This window comes from Myripristis murdjan, chromosome 8 (assembly GCF_902150065.1).
Source record: "Myripristis murdjan chromosome 8, fMyrMur1.1, whole genome shotgun sequence".
Lineage (NCBI taxonomy): Eukaryota > Metazoa > Chordata > Actinopteri > Holocentriformes > Holocentridae > Myripristis > Myripristis murdjan.
Window position 1 is genome coordinate 25046068 of NC_043987.1, and position 22476 is coordinate 25068543.

Below are 22476 nucleotides of genomic sequence, written 5' to 3' on the forward strand. Positions count from 1 at the left end.
GGGGAGCGAGGCATCCTGGGTGGTCACATGACAGGGGTCAGTTGGCATGGTGCAGGCTTTGGGGGCCATGCGGTGGTGCTGCGGTTTCTCTGGAGCAAATGAGCACACTTCTCTCAGCATTTGAAACAACAGTGACACAGAGAGCACTGCCCTATTCTGGATCATCCAAAGCATTTGCCTTATGCAGCGCAGGGCTCATTACAAAACATTTTTAATGTAATTCTCATTATTTGTCATGTATTTTAAAACCAGAACTGCCAGGGCTGTGCTCACCGGACCCCGTCCACAGCAATGTTTAGGTTTCACCTCTAGGATATAGGACTAATGATATGGTAAAAAAAATATCATATTGCAATTAATTTGACAGATATTGTGACTGTAATGTCATTCCCAATTTTATTTTGAATATTAATTTTTGCATTATAATTTTGATTTTGACTGAAAAAGTTATTTAAATGACTTTTGCCAGGTCTGTTTGTCTGTGCCAAACAAACATGTTTTTTTTTTTACGTCTGGTAAATAAATTTATGGGGTGGTCATGCTACACCAGCTCACCTGGTAGAGGACGTACCACATATCGAGTCCTTAGCGCAGCGGCCTGGGTTCGAATCCGAGGCCCAGGCTATTTACTGCATGTCATCCCCTCTCTCTCTCTCAAAAAAAGCAGAAATGCCAAAAAAAATTATCATAAAAAAGAAGAAGGAAAAAAATGAAATGAAAGCTGCAAGCAGCGTTGGACAGGCCCTCGCCCTCTTGTGCACGTCAGGGACAGTGCGCGTGTCGAAGTGCAGACAATTCGTCCATCTGATCCAGTTTTAAGGGTATTTTTCAATGCTTTTATTTTGAAAGAGTTGGGGGCTTTTATTTTGAAAGGCCGAGGATGTCCTAGTGTGTGACTGACATGAGCACTGGCAGCTGTGGCATGATCACACCAAAATGCAGGCAGACAGAGAAATCCTCATTCAATCCAATGGAGAAATCGATAAAAACCCACCCCTGTTTGAGGCGTCACAGCTCGGTCACCGTTTGAGTTACAGACTTGATTCAAAGTTTAAACGAGTCACAAGACTCGGATCTATAAATCTTGTATTTACATGATTTTGCTATCTTTTACCGTTTTTGAGTTATGGCAGTTTTAGTTTGAGAGTGTTTTCTGCTCCCTCTGAGCTCTTACAATGGGTGTGTATTGCGCATTCCTGAGGCAGCTAGAGTGAGTCACATGTCCAGGCAGAGTGCAGAGCAGAGCACACCAGAGTCAAAAATGTTTGAAAACTCTTCACAGCTCCCACAAACTTGGTCCAATCCACATCAAAACTACAGATTTTTGTAGGAATTTTCGTCCTCTTTCCATCTGCATAGTCAGACTTTTACTTTAGACTGCAGGGGCCTAATTAGTGCCAAGTGTCTGTCAGCCTCTTCACACCAAACGTGTGAATTGTAGGGCTTGATGAGATCTACGTTTCGGCGTTGGTTTGGTCTTTCTATCACATTCTTGCAGGGCCTGCCTTTGAGTCCCTAGGTGGCGCTCCCGGGCCCATTTTTGCACTTAGGGGGTTTGTTTGTCCATTTTATCAAATTTTTCACCAGACCTGATGTACATGCCGAATTTGGTGAGTTTTTGAGCATGTTTAGGGGGTCAAATTAAGGGTTATTTGGGCGGAAGAAGAAGAAGAAGAAGAAGAAGAAGAAGAAGAAGAAGAAGAAAGAATCGGTACAGATACAATAGGGCTTCATGCTGTTCCAGCGCTCGGGCCCTAAATACAGTTACCAGGCCAGGGTGTCTCTGTCGCACTGTAATACCTTATCTACAACACATTTTACCTTTATCAAAAAATCGCAGCTCCTGTGATTTGGATTTTGCACTTGGCCACATTATTTCGATTAACTGTTCAGCCCTACTTGGAGGCTCAACTATCTTATTTTAGGGGAAAAAAGACGGTAAGTCAGTAACTCACTAAGTCAGTGAGTGGCATACCAGTTTCCAGGCCTCCTCCTTTGTAGTAGGGGTCAGGCAACAATGCTGTTACTTTATTTTATTGTGCCACGGAGGCATAAATTCATCACAGAAGTCGTTACATTTTTTTCCTTTACACCTCCGAAATGAGTGTTGACGTTCTCTCTTACCGTTAAAATTGAGGATAATTCTTGTCTTCTGTGTGAACAACCAGAGAAACCAAACAGCACTGATGTTGCGCGTTGTTGTCATTCTTTTTGCTTGATAAAATCAAAGCGGCGGGAACACTTCTACCCGAAGAAAATGAAATTCACTGCCTAACGACAACTGTGACAGAGACAAGTGTGGAGATGGGGGTGGAATACAAGGTTTGTTTAATCCGTCTCATTTTGATATTTTGATGGACTGACAGCTTATCTTTCTGATCGGCACGAGCGATAATACGATTGTAATGTGTCGCTGAGAGAGACGTCTCCGCCCATCCTTGATCCTGTGATGTGAGACAGAGCAAGGCAGGATGGGAAAGAGGAGACAGAGGCTGCTGAGAAGATATGAGCTTGAGCAGAGCAACCCTCCCCAGCAGCTGGAAGTCTTTGAGGTTTCTGTCTGGCTGCCAAACGTGGTTGTGCAAAAGCCCGAGGTTGGGCTGATTCACACAAAGCTGTATACTAACTGTCTCTCACTTTCATACTCGTGCAAAAAACACTCTCACCCTTCGTGACCTTTTGAGTCTTGGCTGCGCTTTTCGTCTGTACACGTCCACAACAACATGAGCTGGCAGGAGGGATTGAGGCCAGGGAAAAGTTATTTCTGTATGCCTAGACTTGTTCTCTTTACTCTGCATTGTGATACCGTCGGCTGGTAGAAGTGGGCACATTTCTGTTTTGACTGCATAAATTGCAGACATCTTTTTTTTTTTTCTTTTTTTCCCTGCATGGCAGTGTTCATTCAATTTATTTAATCCGGCAAGTTAACTCAGTGTGGGGGAGCAGTAGCAGGGAAAATGATGAGGTTTGCACACAGCACACAGTGTGCACACACTCACACATACACACACACTCACACACACACGCAGACACACACGCACACATGCCAACCAAGTCAAACTTTACAGCAAGTTACTGTGTGAAAAGGATGATCAGGATATGGAAAATAAAGTCTGACAACATCTCAATGTAAAACCGCTCACTGCAAAGTTCACACTTTCCTTTCCTCTCCTCCTCTCTTCCTTTCCTCTCCTCTCTTCTCATCCTCTCCTCTCCTCCTCTCCTCGCCTCCTCAGGGCTGGAAGTGGCACAGTCCAGCTTGTTACTGGGTGGGAGAGGATGTGCTCACCTTTGATGAGGCCAAGAAAGCCTGCGAGGACAGTGGAGCTGCCCTTGTTACCATTACCAATAGGTGCATACACACACTTGGCACACACATGAACACACACACACAGATATATACCCAGTGGTGGACAGAATACTACTACTACTCAAGTAGAAGTACTGCAGTAGAAGTAGAAGATCTGCTGTTAAAATCTTCTCAAGTAAAAGTAAAAAGTGGCTCATTTAAAATGTACTGAGAATAAAAGTTACTAAGTTACTTTTTCAAAACAGTGACTTGGTGACTCAGCAAAAAAGTACTTGAGTAAAAGTAAAATTAGTGACATACACAGTACAATAGCACAAAACAGCTTCTCAAGTACAGTAACATGAGTAAATGTAATTAGTTACCTTCACTTTGAGTATGACAATGCCATCTAATGCTATAGCTCATACTCATTTAACACAAAGCAATCCCTCTTAATGCTTTTATTTATGTTTAATTCATGTTAGTAAATGCATTAGTTAACGTTAGTTCACAGAGTGTCACCTTTAAATGTTTACAGGTTTGAACAGGCCTTTGCCAACAGCCTGGTGTTCGGGCGATCAGGAGATTCCTTCTGGATCGGCCTCCGTGACAAAGGCAGCTCCGGCACTTTCCACTGGCTCAGCGGGGACGAGGTATCCTACACCAACTGGAACCGAGATCAGCCAGGTCGGTATTACTTTGCATTTTTTCTTAAAGTGAGCATGTGCAGGATGCATGAACTACAAATCGAATCTCTTAATGTAAATGTGATTTGGACGTCTTTATGTAGACTGGAACTGAGTAGAGTGAAAGTGCAGTAGGGTAAAAGTTAGTTTTATTTTTTAATAAACTAATTTGTCTAGATCCACTCAAACAAGTTGTAACAAGAACAGAAAAATATACACATGATTACTGAATGGGCTGGATTACATTTTTGCTCAGATTTGTTTATGATTCTGCTGTGGCTATGTCTGAGTGTACCATGCTGGCTCAGATAAATGGAAAATAAGACTTATGGTTTGGATGTTCAGTGCACAAAAAATAAAATTTTAAACGCAGAAATTAATGTTTATTTAATAGTCAACTCCAATAAAGTGAAGATTTTCATACATTTGAACTTTTATTATGATGAAAATATATGTATTCTGCATTGTGTAAAATACGCAGTCTTTGCAATTAAAATAATGGAACATATTATGACATTTTCCATCATTATGACATCAAACATTAGTCTAATCTGAGTCCTCACCTACTGGATTACCTATATATGTAAGTTCTGGCAATAATATGAACATTTTATAATGCATATCGGCACATGTGCACACACTTCTTGCATTTGTTTCTATTTATATCTAAATCTTTCTGCTGCTGCAACAACTTCATTTCCCTACGGGCATCATTAAAGTTTCATCTCATCTGTAACTAGAGAGCTTCGAACGCCCAAAACACACAGCTGAATGAGAGCCACGTCTGCAGACCCGAAGATCTAATCCAACCAGGGGACCCAATCAAAATCGCATTCCTGTGTTTGCTCGTTGTGAATTCAGGGCTATCGTTGATTTTCTGGATATGGCATCCATAATGTTCAAACCAGACCTGAATATATAGTCCTGAGTCGGTCTTGGGTGAGTCCTCGGGCATTAGGGAGCACTGGTCGACCTGTGCTGTAGTAGTTTTGGTGTTAAAGCAGACTTAGTAGTTAGTAGGTGAAGTTTAAAAAGGCTGAAAAACAAATTTTCACTGCTGAAAACCAGTCGTCATAGAAGGGAAAGGATGCTGTGTGGAGCATTTTAACATTAATAAATCACGACTCCGTTCACTCTGCAACATCTGTGTCACTGGTGTAAACAAGTGAGTCCATCATTGTGTGCTGCAGAATAAAGCAATGGATCAGACTTCCTCTAAAATCTGATCCATTGCTTTATGGCACAACAGGGGGATTGATGTGTGGCACAAAGCATTGCAAGTTTTGGACAGTTGTATCCCGGTTGCACTCCTCTAACTGCATATTTTTCCACGATACATTTTTCTGCCTGTGAGTGCGTGTTGGCTTTTATCAAAGGCTCTCGTCATCTCATATCCTCCCGGCTCGGCAAAACAAACAGAGCAACGCCAGACAGGATGAAGGAGGACAAGAAACAGGGTTTACAAAAAATGCCTTAATTTTGAGAAAACAGACTTGGCTATACATAGCATCTTTTATAATGCACTGATTGTCAGAGTGGGAAATGGATTATCACATGGGCTGCGGGTTTCTTCTTCTGCATATTGCTGCTCCACATTACTCCACTATTTCCTCCAGTTTCATCAGTGCAGCTTCCCTCCATTCACCTGCGTTTCACCCTGTATCTATTTCAGTCAGCATCAATGGCAGCTGCGTCTCCATGGCGACGGGCTTTGCAACAGGTCTGTGGGAGGTGAAAGAGTGTGCGTCAGCGCGGGCCAAATTCATATGCCGCCAGACCCAGGACACGTCTCTGAGTCCGGAGCCCCCCGTCCCGCAGCCCACGCCCAGCCTGTCCGGCTCCTGTCCCAGCGGCTGGAAGAGCAACAACGAGCTGCGCTACTGTTACAAGGTACCGCGCGTCCCAGCCGGCGGCCAGCCAAACCATCAGCACACTCACTCATAGTCCTAGCTCCATAGTCCGAGTGTCTTTCAATCATAATTAGGGTGTTAGTCTTCAATTTAATGTAATTCAGCCAGTTTTTCATGGATTAAATGGCCACAAAAATAATAAGCATTGTCGTGGTATAGTTTCACTTCATGAAACTCAAATAGTATTTTAACTAGTTTTTTTTTTTTTTTTTTTTTTTTTTTTTTTTTAGTAGCTTGACGGTGGCTAATGTTTTTTTTTCTCTCTCTCTTTCTCTCGCTTCTCTCATTTTGGTATGTAATTACAGCAACTGCCAACTATTTTTGGCTTTTGAAGAAAGGAAGTGTACTTTTTTTTTTGGTCTGGCAGACAGGTGTGTAAATGAAAATGCAGAGGTGATGGCCATAACTTCCAAAAGAAAGTAAAAAAAAAAAAAAAAAAAAACTTTTGCCGCTTCCTGTAATGAACCCAAACAGGAATATTTGGTTTTGTTTACATCATACTTTAGTTTCTGCAAGGCGGCTTTCGGTGTGTGGCCGTTGGAAACACGGTGAACTTTCCTTGCTCTTCAGTTCAAGTAAAACACAATTCCAGTGGCGTCTTTGTAGTTGTGTTTTTTGTATTGTATATAAAATGTGATTTTTTTTTTTAACAAAGTAGTTTGAACGACTTTTTCTCAGTAACATTAAAGGACTGCATTGTTTTGTTTCATCATGTTTTCATCAGTAATGGAAAGAAATTACAATGGCCATGGTGCAAGATTTCTATTAGTCACACTTACTTGTCTAAAAACTGATGCATTTTTGTTGGTATTCATCATCAGTTTTGTTCAGTAATTCACAACGTATGTGACCTCAGTGTGCTTCCGCTCTGCACTGTGTAATATCACATACACATTGTTTATACGTAGCTCTCAGAAGATCTGTTTCTGAAACCCTGACGACCAGCATAATGCATTTCTATGTCAAAATTCCAGATTAAAATCAATAAGCGATCAGGATAATTGACATCATGCTTCAACCTCCTGGGTGAATTCTGCTGAGGACCTTTGTCACATGTCACCCACCCATCTCTCTTCATTATACAGGCTATATAATCAATGCATAATGCCTAAAAATGCATAATGATCTTTAAAAAACAATTAAACACTTAAATGGATCAACTAAATATGTATGTGCTTTCCTGAGCATATCTGAAAACACACATAATAATGTTCTTATTATGCTATCAAAGCATTGCCCGTGTGTTTGATGAAGCCTTACGTCGTTTCAGAGTATTACTGAGAGAGCCTTGACGCACCAGCGGCTTCACTTGTCTTTTTAACGTGAGGATAATGGTGTGCTTAGCATTCACTGAACACATGAGTGGACTTTCAGATGTATAATACTATTATTTTTATGTAAATGTGTGTTGTTAAGGCTAAATTACTGTTAGATGGTCTTGTTCTTTTTCTGCTCGGGTGAACAAGCCTGAAGTCGGCGGTGTGGATTTTCTCTCATTAGACCTGGTGGCCTAATTAATATGATTTTTGAGAGATAATAATAAGACTATACGAGTGATAATACCATTATTAGCAGTAATTATAGTTGTGATAGTCATTGTTCTTGTTATTTATTTTATTTGTAGAATATTTGTAATTGGACCGTGGTGAAAGCTTTACCTCCTGTGTGCAGGTGTTTCACTGGTCCCAGCTGGACCAGAAGCTGAGCTGGCTGCAGGCGCACCTGTTCTGCCAAAGACATGGAGCCAACCTGCTGAGCATCGGCGGCCCGGAGGAGGAGCAGTTCGTCCTGCAGATCCTCCACGAGACCTTTGGGTGGGTCTGCACCGTTGACGCCTGGACGAGCAAGAGGAAAAAACTCTCCTCTGTCTGCTTAACTACTTTTATTCCATTTCTTTTCCTTGTGCTTTTCTCTTATGGGACCCTTCTGTGGTCACAGGATTATTGTACAGGCACTGTGGTTCTTAAATGTTGGGGGTCAAGGAATTTAAGCTTAACATACTCTACTGCTGCACAGGTTGTCAAGTTAACTTATATTATCTAAAATCCAAAAGCATCCAAATGTTCTGTATTTCAGTAAGATGTATTATTTTTCCACACTGTTTAATGCAGGTTTACCTTCAAGATTCAAGATTGTAATATTGATGCAGCCATAGAATCATGTAATATTAATGACAGATTCTTTAACTTTTAATCTTGTCGATGTTTAGTCTAGGTACATTTGGAACCTAAGGCAAATAACTATTAACTGCATAGTTTCATCAAAAGTTTCACCAGTTAATCTCATTCAGTTTGACCTCTTGTACTTGTTTATCCATTCTTAGGACAGGACAGGCTTAATGCAGTACACCAAACATGTCAGACATCAGATTCCTAACCAAGCTCCTGGTGCTGTTTTTCTAATCCTGCTCATTTTAGAAGAGTAGTGTTAATTTGGTCTCAGATTTTGAACGCCCTGTCATCGTGAGTCACTCTGACCAGGGTGGTCCGCTGTAAGGCTAAGGTGGAAACGTAAACGTGATGCTTGACGTGACGATGGTGATATGACCTGCAGGGAATCAGAGGACCACGAGCAGCACTGGTTTTGGATTGGGCTGAACCGCAGGAACCCCATGGACAACGGCAGCTGGAAGTGGAGCGATGGACTGGCTGTGAGTGATGAAAGAGAAACGATGTCTGTTCAGAAAGCTACAACCTGTAAAACAGTTCACATGTTACTTGTACATGTACTTGTGAAATGATCTATCACTTAAATAGAGCAGGATTTTGTTGAGTCTAACACACTGCCATTTTACTGTGCTCTCTCTCTCTGTCAGTACACGTACCAGAACTTCGGCCGTTACTACTACAACATCCGGCAGTGTGCTGCAGCAGATCTGGGCACTATGACCTGGCTGGCCATGCACTGTGACTCTGAGTTAGACTGGATCTGCAAAATCCCCAGAGGTAAACCAGCATGTGGACGATGTATGTATGACACACATTCCCAAAGGGCGCAACCTCTCACTGCAACGGCTGCACTGGCATCAGCTGTGATGTTGAATGAAGACTGTACACTGTGCTGTGTTGTGAACCTTTTTTTGCGTTTTATATGTCGTGAACACAGTTTTCTCCGGTGTTTGTGTGTTTTCAGGCAGTGTTGAGAAAGAGCCAGAGACCACGGAAGGTCAGTCTACCAACCGCACCTTTCTCATCGCCTTATTCTTCCAACACAACCACTGAGCGTACTTCCATTATTTATTTCACAACCATCCCGTTATACCTCATCGCTCTCATTTCTTTCCCCTCGCTCTCTCCTCGCCTGTCAGGTAACAGCGCTCCGGAGTGGGTCGCCTTCCAGGAGGCGGAGTATAAGTTCTTCGACCACCGCACCACGTGGGACCAGGCCCAGAGGATCTGCTCCTGGTTTGACGGCGCTCTGGCCTCCGTCCACTCTGCTGAGGAGGAGGCCTTCATCGCCAACACTTTACGCAAGGCACTGTACACTTTCAAAACGAAGTCATCATCCCTTTGTAGCAGGCTTTTATAAATCGTTCTGATTGGTTCACATCCAAAGTTAATTTAAAATACCTGAGGTGCACAAACCAGTTAACAATCTATATATTAATGAACTGACTAAAAAAACACTGCTCATTATGTTTCTCTTCCATAGCAATGATCAGTGGTAGCAATTTGATAATCTGGTGGTATTTTCAGGAGAAGTACGACAGTAAAAATCTAATCAAGTGAAAGTAAAAAGCTGCTTATTTAAAATGTACTCAAACTAAAAGTTACAAAATTACTTTTTCAGAATAATAACCTTGTTAGATGGGATGTGTTTTCCTATGCAAATGTAAAAGGATGAGATTATAAAGTGAAAACTAGATATATTTAGTTGGAAATGTAAAAATGACAGTTGCCAGTTCATGTTGGGTCAGTTTCTGATGTTCATCGAGAGCTGACGACATTTGTACTTTGTGGTAGATGGGATTTAAAATGTAGCTAAGTGCAATACTTCAGCAAAAATACACAAAAGTAAAAGTCAAATTACTGACTTTAAAAAAATACTCGAAAATACAAGTGCACTCCTCAGTTACAGTAACAGGAATTAAAATAATTAGTTACTTCAACCCCAGCAGTAGTAGATCTAGAAAAAGAATATTTTACTAGGCAGAGAAAATAACCTGCACTTGGTACTGATTAAAAAGATTTCTAAAAAGAGCACCTCTGTTCTTATTATTACGGTGGTGGATGTTATTATATTAGATGTAATTATAAAAAGGTTTTGTCATGCGTAACACCATCTCTTAGCCATTCTAAAACCACTAAGCCACGATAAACTGTTAACAGTGTGGTTTAATAATCTTCCATAAACTATAAAACACCTCACTGCCTGCATTGTCTACCTCTCCATATGCATACACACCGTCCCACACCCACACACACACACACGTAGAAGTGCATCATTACTGTCCTTGTTTGTTGAGTCCTGCGAATATTATAAGATAGCTTGTTTGAAACTTTCTCCAAACGGTTACATGTATCCCTGCACCTGCTCATAGTCTCTCTCTCTCTCACCTGTAGATGAACAAGGTGGAGGGTGACAACTGGTGGCTGGGGCTTCACACCTACGAAAGCAACGGGCGTTTCCGGTGGTCGGATCACTCTGTGCTCAACTACATATCCTGGGCTCTGGGGAGGCCGCACCCGCTGAGCCGGGACCGCAGATGTATCTACATGTCTGCCAGCAAAGGTGGGACCAGGCCGTCCGTCTCCGTGGCTCAAAACTCAGACCACAGATGGAAATATTAAACACACATTCACACGTCTTGTGTTTCGTTCCCAAACAGCTGAGTGGTCGGATCAGAAGTGCCACTCGGACCTGCCGTACATCTGTAAGAGAGTGAACGTCACAGGCACCATTCCCCCGACTCCATCATCCCCTGTCCCCCCATCAGGCTGCCCTGACGGCTGGTCCTCTTACCAGCATAAGGTGGGCATCACACAGCTTCTCCTCCGTCTGCAGCTCCTCCACTGCAGTGGCTCCAGATTAATGCTGGACGTGTTTATCACCTCAACAGCACTTGAGATGCAGTTAAGCATGCTGAGTTTTGTTTGGTGCAGGATATCTAGATCATGATAGATAACAGGAAAATGAATATATAGAGCCAGTGTTGGGGAAGCTACTGTGAAAAGCATGGCTTTTGCAAGCGGTCAAGGCAAAGCTACCCTCGGGACAATATAGTTTGATTAACCAAAGGCAAACAAAAAAACAATAGTTTAAGCTACTTTGACAAATGTAATACAAAATTCTAACAAAATGTCAGAAAATTAAGTGGCCTGCCACCAAGAATGACAGTCATGAGTTGATTTCAAAAAGCACCCGCTTGTTTACTTAAAACACTGCACCTGCAGGTCACACATAAAATGAAATAAATGAATGAATAAATGCATAAATAGTCACGGGAGGGTGGACGGACTGGCAGCTTTGGTTTTGTATTCAGTGACGCCTGCTTTCCTGAAATGAGAGTCTTTACTGCTGCCAGCGGGATTACTCGATAAGACAGGTAGTTTCAGAAATAGCTTGCAACAATTTCTCTACAATGTTTACTAATCGATAGAAATTAACATTGTTTATGACTAATTGGCAAAACGTTAAAAAGTAAAGCCAAATTGTTTTTTACAGAAATCCATCCATCTTTCAACTTTTTTGTCGTTTCAGCGGTTAACAATATCAAAAATGGCAAAAAAAAGTGATTTAAGTTCTTGACACGCTATGCAAATATGATTTCATGGAGCCCCTCCCCAACACAGTCTGAGCAAGTCATGCACCTCCTCCTCTGCTAATTTCTCCTAAACCGAGCATTCTCCTGTTGGTTTATCTGTTAAAGTTTTAAATGATGTTCTTCTCTGCTGTCTGTGCAGTGTTTCAAAGTTTTTGGAGAGGAGGAGTCAAACCGGGCCACGTGGTCGGCAGCCAAGCTGATATGCGAGGCAAAGGGAGGCGTCCTGGCTGTGGTGCCCAACTATTTGGAGCAAGGTAATTACAGTAGAATACAGCCTGCAAAAGTCAGAGCTGTGGAGGCTGCAGAGGGTAAACTCAAATGTAAATTTAACCCACTTTAGAACTTGCAGAGTAGAGTTTGTCCATTTAAAAAAAAAAAAAAACAAGATACAACATTTATGAGGTAAATTTCTGGTATGCATCACAGTGAGTTGTATCAAATGGATGTGAGTTATTTGAGAATGCATTAACAAACACTCGATTTTTAGCCTTTAATGGAGGTTGTTTGCCCCATGATGATCATCCACTTGAGTTAATACACTCATCTTTGTATTTACCACCATATCACTGGTACTGTGCCTCTCACTGCACACACACAACCATATCGTACTAACATCTGTGCTGTTGCTCCCCACAGCCTTTGTCACAACCCTGCTGTACAATGTCAGTGTTGACCTCTGGGTGGGTCTGACCTCAGACTCTAAAGGTCATTTCCAGTGGGCGCAGCCCGGCCTGCTCAGCTACACCAACTGGGCTCCTGGAGAACCACTGGACAACAGTGGGCCGCTCCACAACAAGAACCCGGTACTCACAGCTCCTCCCCGTCTCTCTCACTGGTCAATATTCAAGATTTTACCTTTACCTGTGTTTGTGTCCCGTCCTGTTCTGATGACATCACTGCTTCTTCCCAGGGAAACTGTGTGGTGCTGATTCATGGGAACCCGCAGAAGAACACGGGCATGTGGGCGTCCCGAGCCTGTGAGATGGAGAAGCATGGCTTTCTCTGTCAGAGGAAACAAGGTGTAATATTCAGGCGTATCACTGACACCGCGTCCAAGCTGTAAGAGCATACACCTGATATGAGGACTCACTCAGTTTGTCTGGTTTTTCTCTTTTTTTCAGACCCACGTCTCCCTCCAGCCCCTGCACTCATTCCCTCCTCCCTCTCAAAGCCTGTGGATTTGGGTACAGCGACATACCGGGTGGTGGAGAAGCGTCTGGACTGGACAGGTGCTCTGCACATGTGTGAGTCTCTGAACGGGACTCTGGCCACGGTGAAGGATCCCTACCAGCAGGCCTACCTCACCCTGCTGATCAGCAGCCTCCGGCGGCCGGCCTGGATCGCTCTCTACAACTATGGAGTGAGCTGCTTCTCTGTATTTCATATTAAAAAAATAGGTTGAAAGATAATCTGCAGTGGGTTTAAGCCTAATCTCCATAATTTTGTTCTTGTGTTCTGTCTTCAGGGACGGAGCTTCACCTGGTTGGGTGAGGAGGACGTGGCGTATTCTGACTGGAAAGACGGGGAGCCCAATCAGATGGCGGGATGTGGCCACATGACCACCACTGGACAGTGGACTATGACTCCCTGTGATGCTAAACTGGATGCTGCTATCTGTCAAATTAGTAGTACGTGTGTGTTTGTGTGTGTGTATGTGTGTGTCTGTCTGTGTGTATACAAGATAACAAAAGATAAGATCAGATCAGATGAAACTTTATTAACCCTGTTCCCATGGGAAAATTAAGTCTTTGCTGCAATGAAGGCAATGAGTCTCAGTAGGGAAAAAGGAAATAGAGTATAAGTACACAGCCAGAATATGAAAATAAACAACAACAATTGTTCAAATAATAAAATAACTGAGCAAATAAAGCAATAACTTAGAATACAAACAACAGAATATAAACAGTTGCGGGGTCATGTAAACATACGCTGTTGACGATTTAAACATGTTGACTATTTAAGAATGGGAGAGAGATGGATTACAAACATTAATAGATTTATTGTTAAACTTTACAGTATGGAGATATTTTTAAAGTCTGTTTAAGTGCATTTGCGATAATTAGCGTACGTATAAATCTAGTGTTATGAAGCAAATATGTGCTACAACATAAAAATATCAATATGCACATGTTGAACTAATGGAACTGCTATGTACATAATAGAAGGTCTTTTGGCATGTAGATGCTAAAACAGAAATCATACTTTAACTTAAACAAAGTGGACCAAAACGTCTTAAATCTTGTGCTTGTCGTGCTCTCCAGCCGAGCCTGTGGTTCACCAGTGGAGCTATCCCGGGCAGTGCCCCCACACGCTGGGACAGTGGGCATGGGTGCCTTTCAGAAACCACTGCTACACCTTCAACCTGCAAAGTCTTAAGCTGCAGCAGGATGCACACGCGTCCTGCAAGAAAGGTAAGTAACAAAAACTGTCGCGCATCGACCTGTCAGCCTCTCTCCAGCTTTCGCACAATGCATCACGCTCTGACCTGCGCCCTTAGAGACGCAATCGACAAAATACTTCAGTACCTCTAAATCTAGATTTGTTTCATTGAGCTTGTTTTGAAATGCATTGCACCGCTATTGAAACTCCCTATACAGTATGATCAATTTCCTTTCCTCTTTCACTCTCTGTCTCGATCTCTCACTCTCTTTATGCTTTTTTCTCGGTTTCTGTTTTTCCCTTCTCTAGTGGGAGCTGAGCTTCTCTCTGTCTTGGATGAGACAGAGAATGGATTTGTATGGGAGCACATCCAGAGCTATGCAGAGCAGGCACATGGTGCTTGGCTTGGCATCACCTTGAAAGGTACAGTGACTTTGGATTAAAAAAAAAAAAAAAAAAACACCCACAAGTCCTTTTTTTATCACTCTCTGTGGTGGAAAATTAGCAGCAGCAATTAAAACTTTCCTTTTTATCAGGATTTATTCTTTATCCAGGCTTATCCATTTCATGTTTTTGTTTTTTTGTTTTTTTTTTTTGTCAAATTGTCCTACTCCACTGGCAGATAATTTTGCTGATTTAAATATTTTTTTTTTACCCTATTCATGGACATACATCCTCTTTGATGAAATAATGAAACATAAAACAGTCAATTAAATGTTGAAACAGAAAACTTACTTAAGAACATGTTGAAACAAGTTGCATTATCCTGCAAAAAAAGAAGAAAAAAAAAAAAAAACATTCTTCTTTTCGGGTACCAGCAAAATTATCTGCCTGTGCAATGAGATTATTTGGCTGAAATATCCCGAAGTGACCTTGGTAAGTCATGACTAAGTGCTAAGTTCAGTTTTAGGATTGCATCAACCACTTGTGAAACTTCTGTAATCCATGAGAGATCTGAGAAATTTCAGAACAGGACCTGCATCAGATGAAACTCCGAAAACCGTGACTTTTTCAGCCTGAGTGCCTGTGTCCGTGTGCCGCAGGCAGCAGTCTAATGTGGAGCGAGGACACGGAGATGTCGTACACCAACTGGGAGGCGCAGGACACCGTCCTCAGCATGCTGTCAGCCAACACCTGCTTCTGGATCCAGAGCAACACTGGCCTGTGGAAGCCGGGCTCCTGCAGAAACCGAACACACGGAGTCATCTGCAAGCGGCCGCGCAGTAAGCACACACAGGGAGCAGGGCTGCGGTCAGCATAGATGTCTTGTGAGAACCCTTTAGACAAAAAAAACGGGCAATTTATCAGTGTGTCAGGTCAACGATGAGACCCGTGTAGACTCGACCATCAAATTATGTGCTTGAGTTCTCACTTAAAGTCGAGCTGAAATTAAAACTGCCTTTTCAACCCTTTTAGATCATATCCCTGGTCATACCTGAACCAATCAGTTTTAACCAATAATCCAGACTGTCAATCACTCCCCTACTTTTAGTGGCGCAGAGCTAAGCTGCACGCCTACTTTTCAACGTTCAAATAAAATCCCCCCCAACGTTATGTCCCACCAGTCTATATCCCCTTTTCACTCAGAAATACATCACCAAAGGGAAGTTTAGATACCCCTGGCGATACTGCATAGTGCGCCTTCGCCTTGCTCGTGCTGCCGAGGAAAAAAATAAACAGAACGGGCCGGGCAGGTGGAGAAGAAAAATAGCGGTAGAAAACAGTTGAGTCAATATGCGGCAGAAGGCGGAGACCAAGACAAATCTGAGTCAGAACAAACACGAGTCCCAGACAAGACGTCAGAAAAGACGTCTGGACATTTAACTCAATTACCGCAGCCCTGACAATGAGTCACTGTGCATCCATGCATACTGATGTGGACATTAGACTACTTATAGTGTGTTTAGAGCTGTTTGCGAGTAATATAGGGGGTCCATTTCTAAATACCTGTCTCTTTCTCTGTTCATAGGTACTGAGAACCCAGTAGTAACTTGTAAGTATGACTGTCAGCTGCCATGTTATAATGAAAGACGTTTAGGTCGGTGTACGGATCCTGACACACTCTTTACTGTCACCTCCCAGTGGATGCAGACCACCTCCCCACGCTGATCGTTGTCATGGTGACGGGCCTGGTTCTGGTGGTGCTGATCGTCGGGGTGATCTACCTGTACCGCCGGCGAGGAATCGGGTCCCGGGGGTCCTACGAGGGGGCCCGCTACAGCCGCACCAACTCCAACCCCGCCGAGCAGGCCGAGAAGAACATCCTGGTGTCCGACATGGAGCTGAACGAGCAGCCAGAGTAGCGGAGCCGCCACGGACGGACCGGCCCGGGAGAGGCCGCCTCCAGTGTGCTGACTCAGATTCTGATACACATTGTGTGGCATTTATAATTTTTTTTTTTTTTTTTGTTGTCCCGTTTTTATAAAAAGAAAAAAAAAAAAAAGATTTTTAAAATGCTGAAGGGCTGTGTAGAGCACAGCAGATGTCAATCTAATTTTTAAAAATGAAGCCCCTCCCCTCTCGATCCCCTCAAGGCTCGACAGTTCCAGCACACTCTATCAAGACCAATGAGATCGCACCATTTAGACAGCCGTTCCTCAAAACCCTTTCCCTCACGGATCTAATGGGAATTTTGCTGGTTGCAGCTGGACAAGTGTGTTATGAAATCAGTGTTATGAAATGGATTGCGCCCAGCTGGCTGCCATCGTGCCAAAGTGAATTTTTGTGTGCGGTGTTTACTCTCTTGTTCCCTTTTGATCGACAGGTCTAATAGTATTGGTATAGATATCAAAAAGCACCGATCACAACATTTGTCATTGTCTGTTTCATCTGAACATCCACACAAATTCCTTAAGGATCAAATTCTACTCTTGTTTTTTTTTTCTTTTCTTTCTTTTTTTTTTTTTTTTTCTTTTGTGCCATGACAGTATTTACATGAACTTGAGGTGTGTTCACTCATTCGCTCATTCACTCCTATTGATAATAATTCATTTTTCGGTATCCATGCAGCTGTAGAGAACTCTGTCTTTAATGATGATGCATGTGTAGGTTTTTTTTTTTTTTTTTTTTTTTTTTTTTGCAAGTCTGCCTCTCTCCTCCTTTCTGATCTGACACGTCAGCACCAGCTGTCTGAGAGGCAGAAGAAGAGGAAGAAGTCCAAATGTGAATGTGTGCAAAGGCGACAGGGACCATTTTTAGTGGTGACCTCAAAACCTCCAAGGACTACAATGGCAAAGTAGTGGCATACATAAGTAGGACTTGGGATTGAAAGCTGTTCTTTAAATAGACTATTGCCATTGTCTTTTTGGTACAGCTGGACTGGAGATTGTCACCAAATGATCAGACATTCAGCTTCCACGGCTCTGTGTATGTTTCAGCACTTTCTACTATTTACCTTGAGCTAACTCAACTTTTATCTGGCGAAAATTACTCACTTGTTTTTAGTCATTATCCATAAGGTACAAGTATTGCTTTCTATTATTCCTAAGTCTGTTTGTTTTGGCTCTCTGTGCCACTGTCGGGACCTGAATCAGCATTTTTTTAAGAACAGTCATTCGCCCGATTGCCTGATGCATCATGAAAAGGGTCAGCAATTCAATATTAGTCTGAATCATCATTTTTATGGACAAGTATTCACTTGTCTGTATGCATTATTACTAGGTACTTTTGTCTTTTGTCTTTTGAAATGATGCAGGTTTCATTTTGTGTTTGGCTGGTAAAGATATGTGGAAATTGTCCTTTTTTTCTACGGGATATTCACCAACAGTTGAACCTCGTTGTCCCACAGAGAGACATCTCATCTCATATATATATATATATATATATATATATATATATATATATATATGAGATGCAAAGAATGCTTTAAAAGTGACTTCACACCATCTTTACACGAAAACCCCCGTACGTCCTTGTTTCATTTCAGATTTCACATTTTATTTGAGGGGGAGAGGAGCACGGGCAGCGTAGTGACCTGATTCCAGACGGAGAAAAAAGTTGATTTTCCTCCTCCTCCTCTTCAAACATTCCTTGTCCCTCCATTCCTGCCTGTGAGTGGATTTCTGTATTCCTGCTCAGAGGAATGCTTTGGAGCCGTTTCAGTCTGAGGCTTTTGGTGTTTCACTGAGCTCCTGTGAAAGAAAGAAAAAAAAAACACAGTTTTTTGTGCTCTGCGAGTTGGACTGAGATAGAGGAGGGGGGGAGGGAGGAGGAGAAGGAGTAGGAGCATGTGTGTGTGTGTGTGTGTGTGTGTGTGTGTGTTCGTGAGTGTGTGTGTGTGTCCGTGTGTGTGTGCAGTCTCCAGCTGTGGAATGTTGAGTCGGCAAGAAGAGCTCAGTGGCACGTCTGGAACCAATCAGAGAGAAGGAGGGCTTAGGGCCATGAGGGGTTAGGAAGAAAATTGGAGAAAAAAAAAGAAAAAAAACTCGATGGAGAAAAAGGGAAAAAAGAGATTGAGGAGGGGTCAGGGAGGTAGGAAGAGTTTGTGGGGGGGTGGTTTTTAGGAAGAGCGAGGGAGGGAGGAGTGTTAGGGGAGCGGTGTCCCGTCCTATGGGCTCACCCCGTCCTCTGCTGGTGGTTCACTGCACCTGCCTCCCTCTGCACCCGGTGGATGCAAGCTGAATGTGAGCTGGTGTGTGACGGTGTGACGGCCCTGGTGTTTGTCCCCATGAGGTCATGTCTGTGATGTGGGGCTGGCTCTTGTCCCCCTGTGAAGATTAGCTGAAGCACCTGTTCAACCTTTGAAAGTGTTTGTGTCGTTTTTATATGAAATAAATAAGTCTATGTTCTTGAGGCCTCGGCTTTCACAGTTTTTTTTTCTCCCCCTCATTTCTGGCTACACACTCTCGTAAGGAGATTAATAACTGTCACAAGCTGAGGGAAAACTAACTAAAGTACCCATTTCTTTGTGACTTGCCCATAAGTTCCGTTGTTGTGACTTATACAGGTCAATGAACTGAGAAATTAACAGATAAAGTGGCGGTGTAAATATGAATTGTGATGTTGAGCATCCTCCACAAGAGGGCACACCTCATCTGCTGCATCTGGACATTTCCCCCGTCTCACCTCATAGCCCCTGCCGTGTGGCGACTCCTGCATTGTTTTGTGCTGTTACGGGCTTTGCATATTCTCTGTTATGAGTGTCAACAGAAGCAGACAGCTAATCAGCGTCTGCCTTTTTAATGCTGGGATCCGAAATTGCAGAATAAAAGCAATTTCCAGTTTCTGCTGCTGCATGGCACATACTGGTACAAATCCCACATTCATATCATTTGAGGTTGCACTCATGTCTTGAACCATTAAACTGTTTATGGTGAATTATTCTCTGTTTATAAAATGGTTTGGGCAAGGACACTGAGGTCACTAATCACATTTGGCAAGGATATGTACACAAATATGATGCAAATCCCTATCTTAACAGGCCATTTAATCGCATATTTAGTGTTTAAGTGTTGTTTTTCTTCAAACAAAATAAAAATAAATAAATAAATAAAAAAAATAAATCTGACAATGGGATGAGATAATCCCGCTTCTTTCCAGGTCAATTTCACTTTTTACAGGAATTTTTCTGGGAACAAGCATATGGAGAAACAAGGCCGATCAGCTCACTATTAGCTCACAAGAAAATGACACGATTCAACAGAGTTCATGGAATTAAGCAGGATTATCTCATCCCACGGGCAGATTTTTCACTTGCTTTGAGAAAAACAAGATTTACACTTAATATTAACATATTAACGCACAATATGAGAGCAAATGACTTGTTCAGATGGACATTTTTTGCAGACGGTAATGTGAAAACTGCAAGTGCTGACATATTTCTGATTAGAGGAACTGTCATAGAGTTGCATCCTTTTTGAGTACACTTATATTAACTTGTCCTTCAGAAATGACCACAGTTGTATGGGGAAATATGAATTACATATTGTAAGAAACATCAGTCCCATGCCTACACACATGCTTCTCATTTAATAACCAGTTAAGAGCTTTATGATCCAGTTTGAGCTCCATAGGGCTCTGCGTAATGTGGCAGCGCTGTGTCTAACTGCTCCAAACCACATATATATTATGCAATCATTCGGATGACTGGGATCTCAAAGGGGTGTCAGTGTGTGTCAGTCCGCACACACACACCGAACAAGAGCGGCACTCCATCGCCTCTATCCACCAGCTGCGTTTCAACAGGTAAAGAGGACTTAATGTGGAGAGAAGCGGACAGACCCCACCACTCTGCAGGTGCTGGGCAGCTTGTACCCTCATCATGCCAGAGACCTCTATCTCTGCGACGGCTGTTCCAATCACATCACGGCCAGCAAATTGCTTGTTATTCAAATTAAACTCCTGCAATCCATCTCACTTAGGATGAATGTCACAATCCATCCAGCTTCATGACTCAGGCCCTTCAGTGCAGCCGGTGCTTCCAGGGGTTATGGACTCCCGAAGTTGTGTGTAAGTTTAATCAAGCTGTGTCTCAATGTGTCTCTTGTGTATGCAAAGCGTCTTCGCGGAGTGCCACTCTTCCCTCCTCGCCGTGTTTCGCTCACTCTCTAAACGTTATATTTCATTGCCTTTTGAATCCTGCGTTAGGCCTATCTGTCCTGACTTAAGCCGTGCAGCAGATCTGCCTCCGCCTGATTTGCATTGCCATGGCTGGATGAAGAGTTTTAATGAGCAATCCACTGGTGGGATAGTCTATACACTCTGTCGTTTGTATTTATCTTGGTCCACATGCCGCTTTAATGTTGTAGCACTTTGTTGTCCTCTGTATTTATTATAAAGGGTTTGTTGGGTTTCTTGAATATTTCAGGTCCTCTGCAAAGTATCACACTGGCAAAGCTATTTAAGCAAAGGAAAACCCATTTAATTGAACTGTTTCCCCGGCAACGGCTGTAGAACATTTTAAGTGCATTGTCATACAGTTTGCAGCTGGTGTGTGCGTGCATGTGTGTGTGTGTGTGTGTGTGTGTGTGTGTGTGTGTGTGTGTGTGTGTGTGTGTGTGCATACCTTCGTGCCCATGTCAATCCCTTATTAACTCTGGCATTTACATCTTCAGAAATGTCCGTCCACTTGAGATGTTTCTTTGCAGCGCTTTCACCATTTGCTTTCCATGTGACTCCTTTAACATCTTAATGACTTCAATTTATTAGCTGTTTTACCCGCAAGTCCTCGGTGCACCGTCTATTTCCATGCACTGCTCATTTGGTACTGCGGTAATGGCTGCAATACATCAACAAGGGGGTATGCGGGTAACAATAAAGTGTCAATGTGAGGTGAGAGGGGTGGGACTGTGAGAGGGATATCATGGTGGCCTGTGGGCTTTTCGTCGCACACGTAGAGCAGCCATCGCTATGGCAGCAGAGGTCTAGCCTGAGGCATCTTGAATGCACCTGTCTGGGGTGTTTGACTTTAAAGGCAGGCGGCGGTGGAGGAGGCCTCAGCTCTGGGAGTAACAGAACAATATCACGGTTTGATTTCCCTGCGCCTCCTCTGAGGCCCTCAAATGAAACCCTTCATGATTAATTAAGCCAACAAATAGAAGGGAAACGAGAGAAGTGTCTGTAAACTCTGCGAAACAGCTCAGTTCACTCCTAATCAACATCCTCTTAAGGTGGATGTTTTGATATTCAGATCCCACTCTTATGTTGATCTCTAACTTCTATTTATTTCCCCTCCACCCACTCCAGTTTTTTTTTTTTTTTCTTTTTTTCCCCTATCTGGGTGGGTTGGCGCTGTTGGGTTGCGGGAGAGGAACCAGGAGGAAAGAGCCGTTAACAAGTGAAATTAAAAACCCATTCAGTCTCCTCAGTCATCCATTTGGAGGCTGGCCAAAGGAGAAGCAGCTGTTAGGTTGGCAGAGGAGAAAAGAAAGAGAGGGAGAGAGAGAGAGAGAGAGAGAGAGAGAGAGAAGGAGAAGGAAAAAGTAAAGTCAGACAGAAAGAAAGAGTTTTCGAAAAGGAACAGGATCTTGCACTCTTCCCCCTCTCTCCTCTTCTCTGAACACCAGCAGTGTAATGGGCTCCTTTGAAGAGAAGTTGCCTAATCAAAACTTGCTCTGCACCCAGCTCTGCTGTCGGCTTATATAATCAATTGCTTATTATGCCTTTTGTCCGAATCCATACCTATGAGACTCGATATATGCGGCTTATCAGCAAGTGCCCCGTGTTGAGAACCACACGAGCACACGGTAATTTCATTGGATTCCCTTTCATAAAACAATATGCGCTGATTGAGGTCCGGGGCACGACAAAAACACCACTCAAGCAGACAAAAAAAAAAACAGAGGTGGACAGAGTTTTGTTACGACCATCCTTCGCACCAGGTGCTGCTTTTCATGCCCTTGCGACTTCGCGTGACGTGTCTCGGTTGCAAATGTGTCAAGGACTCTTGGAGTGTCAATCAGCATCATTGTGCTAATAAATATAGAGGGGAGTGTTAATGAGAAGGGTCCA

General features: G+C 42.9%; 1 protein-coding gene across 1 annotated transcript in view; it reads left to right on the top strand.

The window, feature by feature from the left end:
* Nucleotides 1-18806, top strand: part of mrc2 (mannose receptor, C-type 2) — a 34103-nt gene extending 15297 nt beyond the window's left edge. Inside the window, exons 10-29 of the mRNA XM_030056962.1 lie at nt 3237-3352; nt 3828-3976; nt 5648-5865; nt 7557-7699; nt 8439-8535; nt 8701-8830; nt 9018-9050; nt 9193-9359; nt 10448-10616; nt 10714-10856; nt 11789-11903; nt 12286-12452; nt 12560-12668; nt 12771-13009; nt 13115-13277; nt 13911-14060; nt 14338-14451; nt 15072-15251; nt 15998-16021; nt 16111-18806. Coding sequence (XP_029912822.1) covers nt 3237-3352; nt 3828-3976; nt 5648-5865; nt 7557-7699; nt 8439-8535; nt 8701-8830; nt 9018-9050; nt 9193-9359; nt 10448-10616; nt 10714-10856; nt 11789-11903; nt 12286-12452; nt 12560-12668; nt 12771-13009; nt 13115-13277; nt 13911-14060; nt 14338-14451; nt 15072-15251; nt 15998-16021; nt 16111-16331 — 2847 coding nt within the window. The 3' untranslated portion in view covers nt 16332-18806. The remainder of the gene's footprint in view (nt 1-3236; nt 3353-3827; nt 3977-5647; nt 5866-7556; nt 7700-8438; nt 8536-8700; nt 8831-9017; nt 9051-9192; nt 9360-10447; nt 10617-10713; nt 10857-11788; nt 11904-12285; nt 12453-12559; nt 12669-12770; nt 13010-13114; nt 13278-13910; nt 14061-14337; nt 14452-15071; nt 15252-15997; nt 16022-16110) is intronic.
* Nucleotides 18807-22476: the final 3670 nt, after the last annotated feature.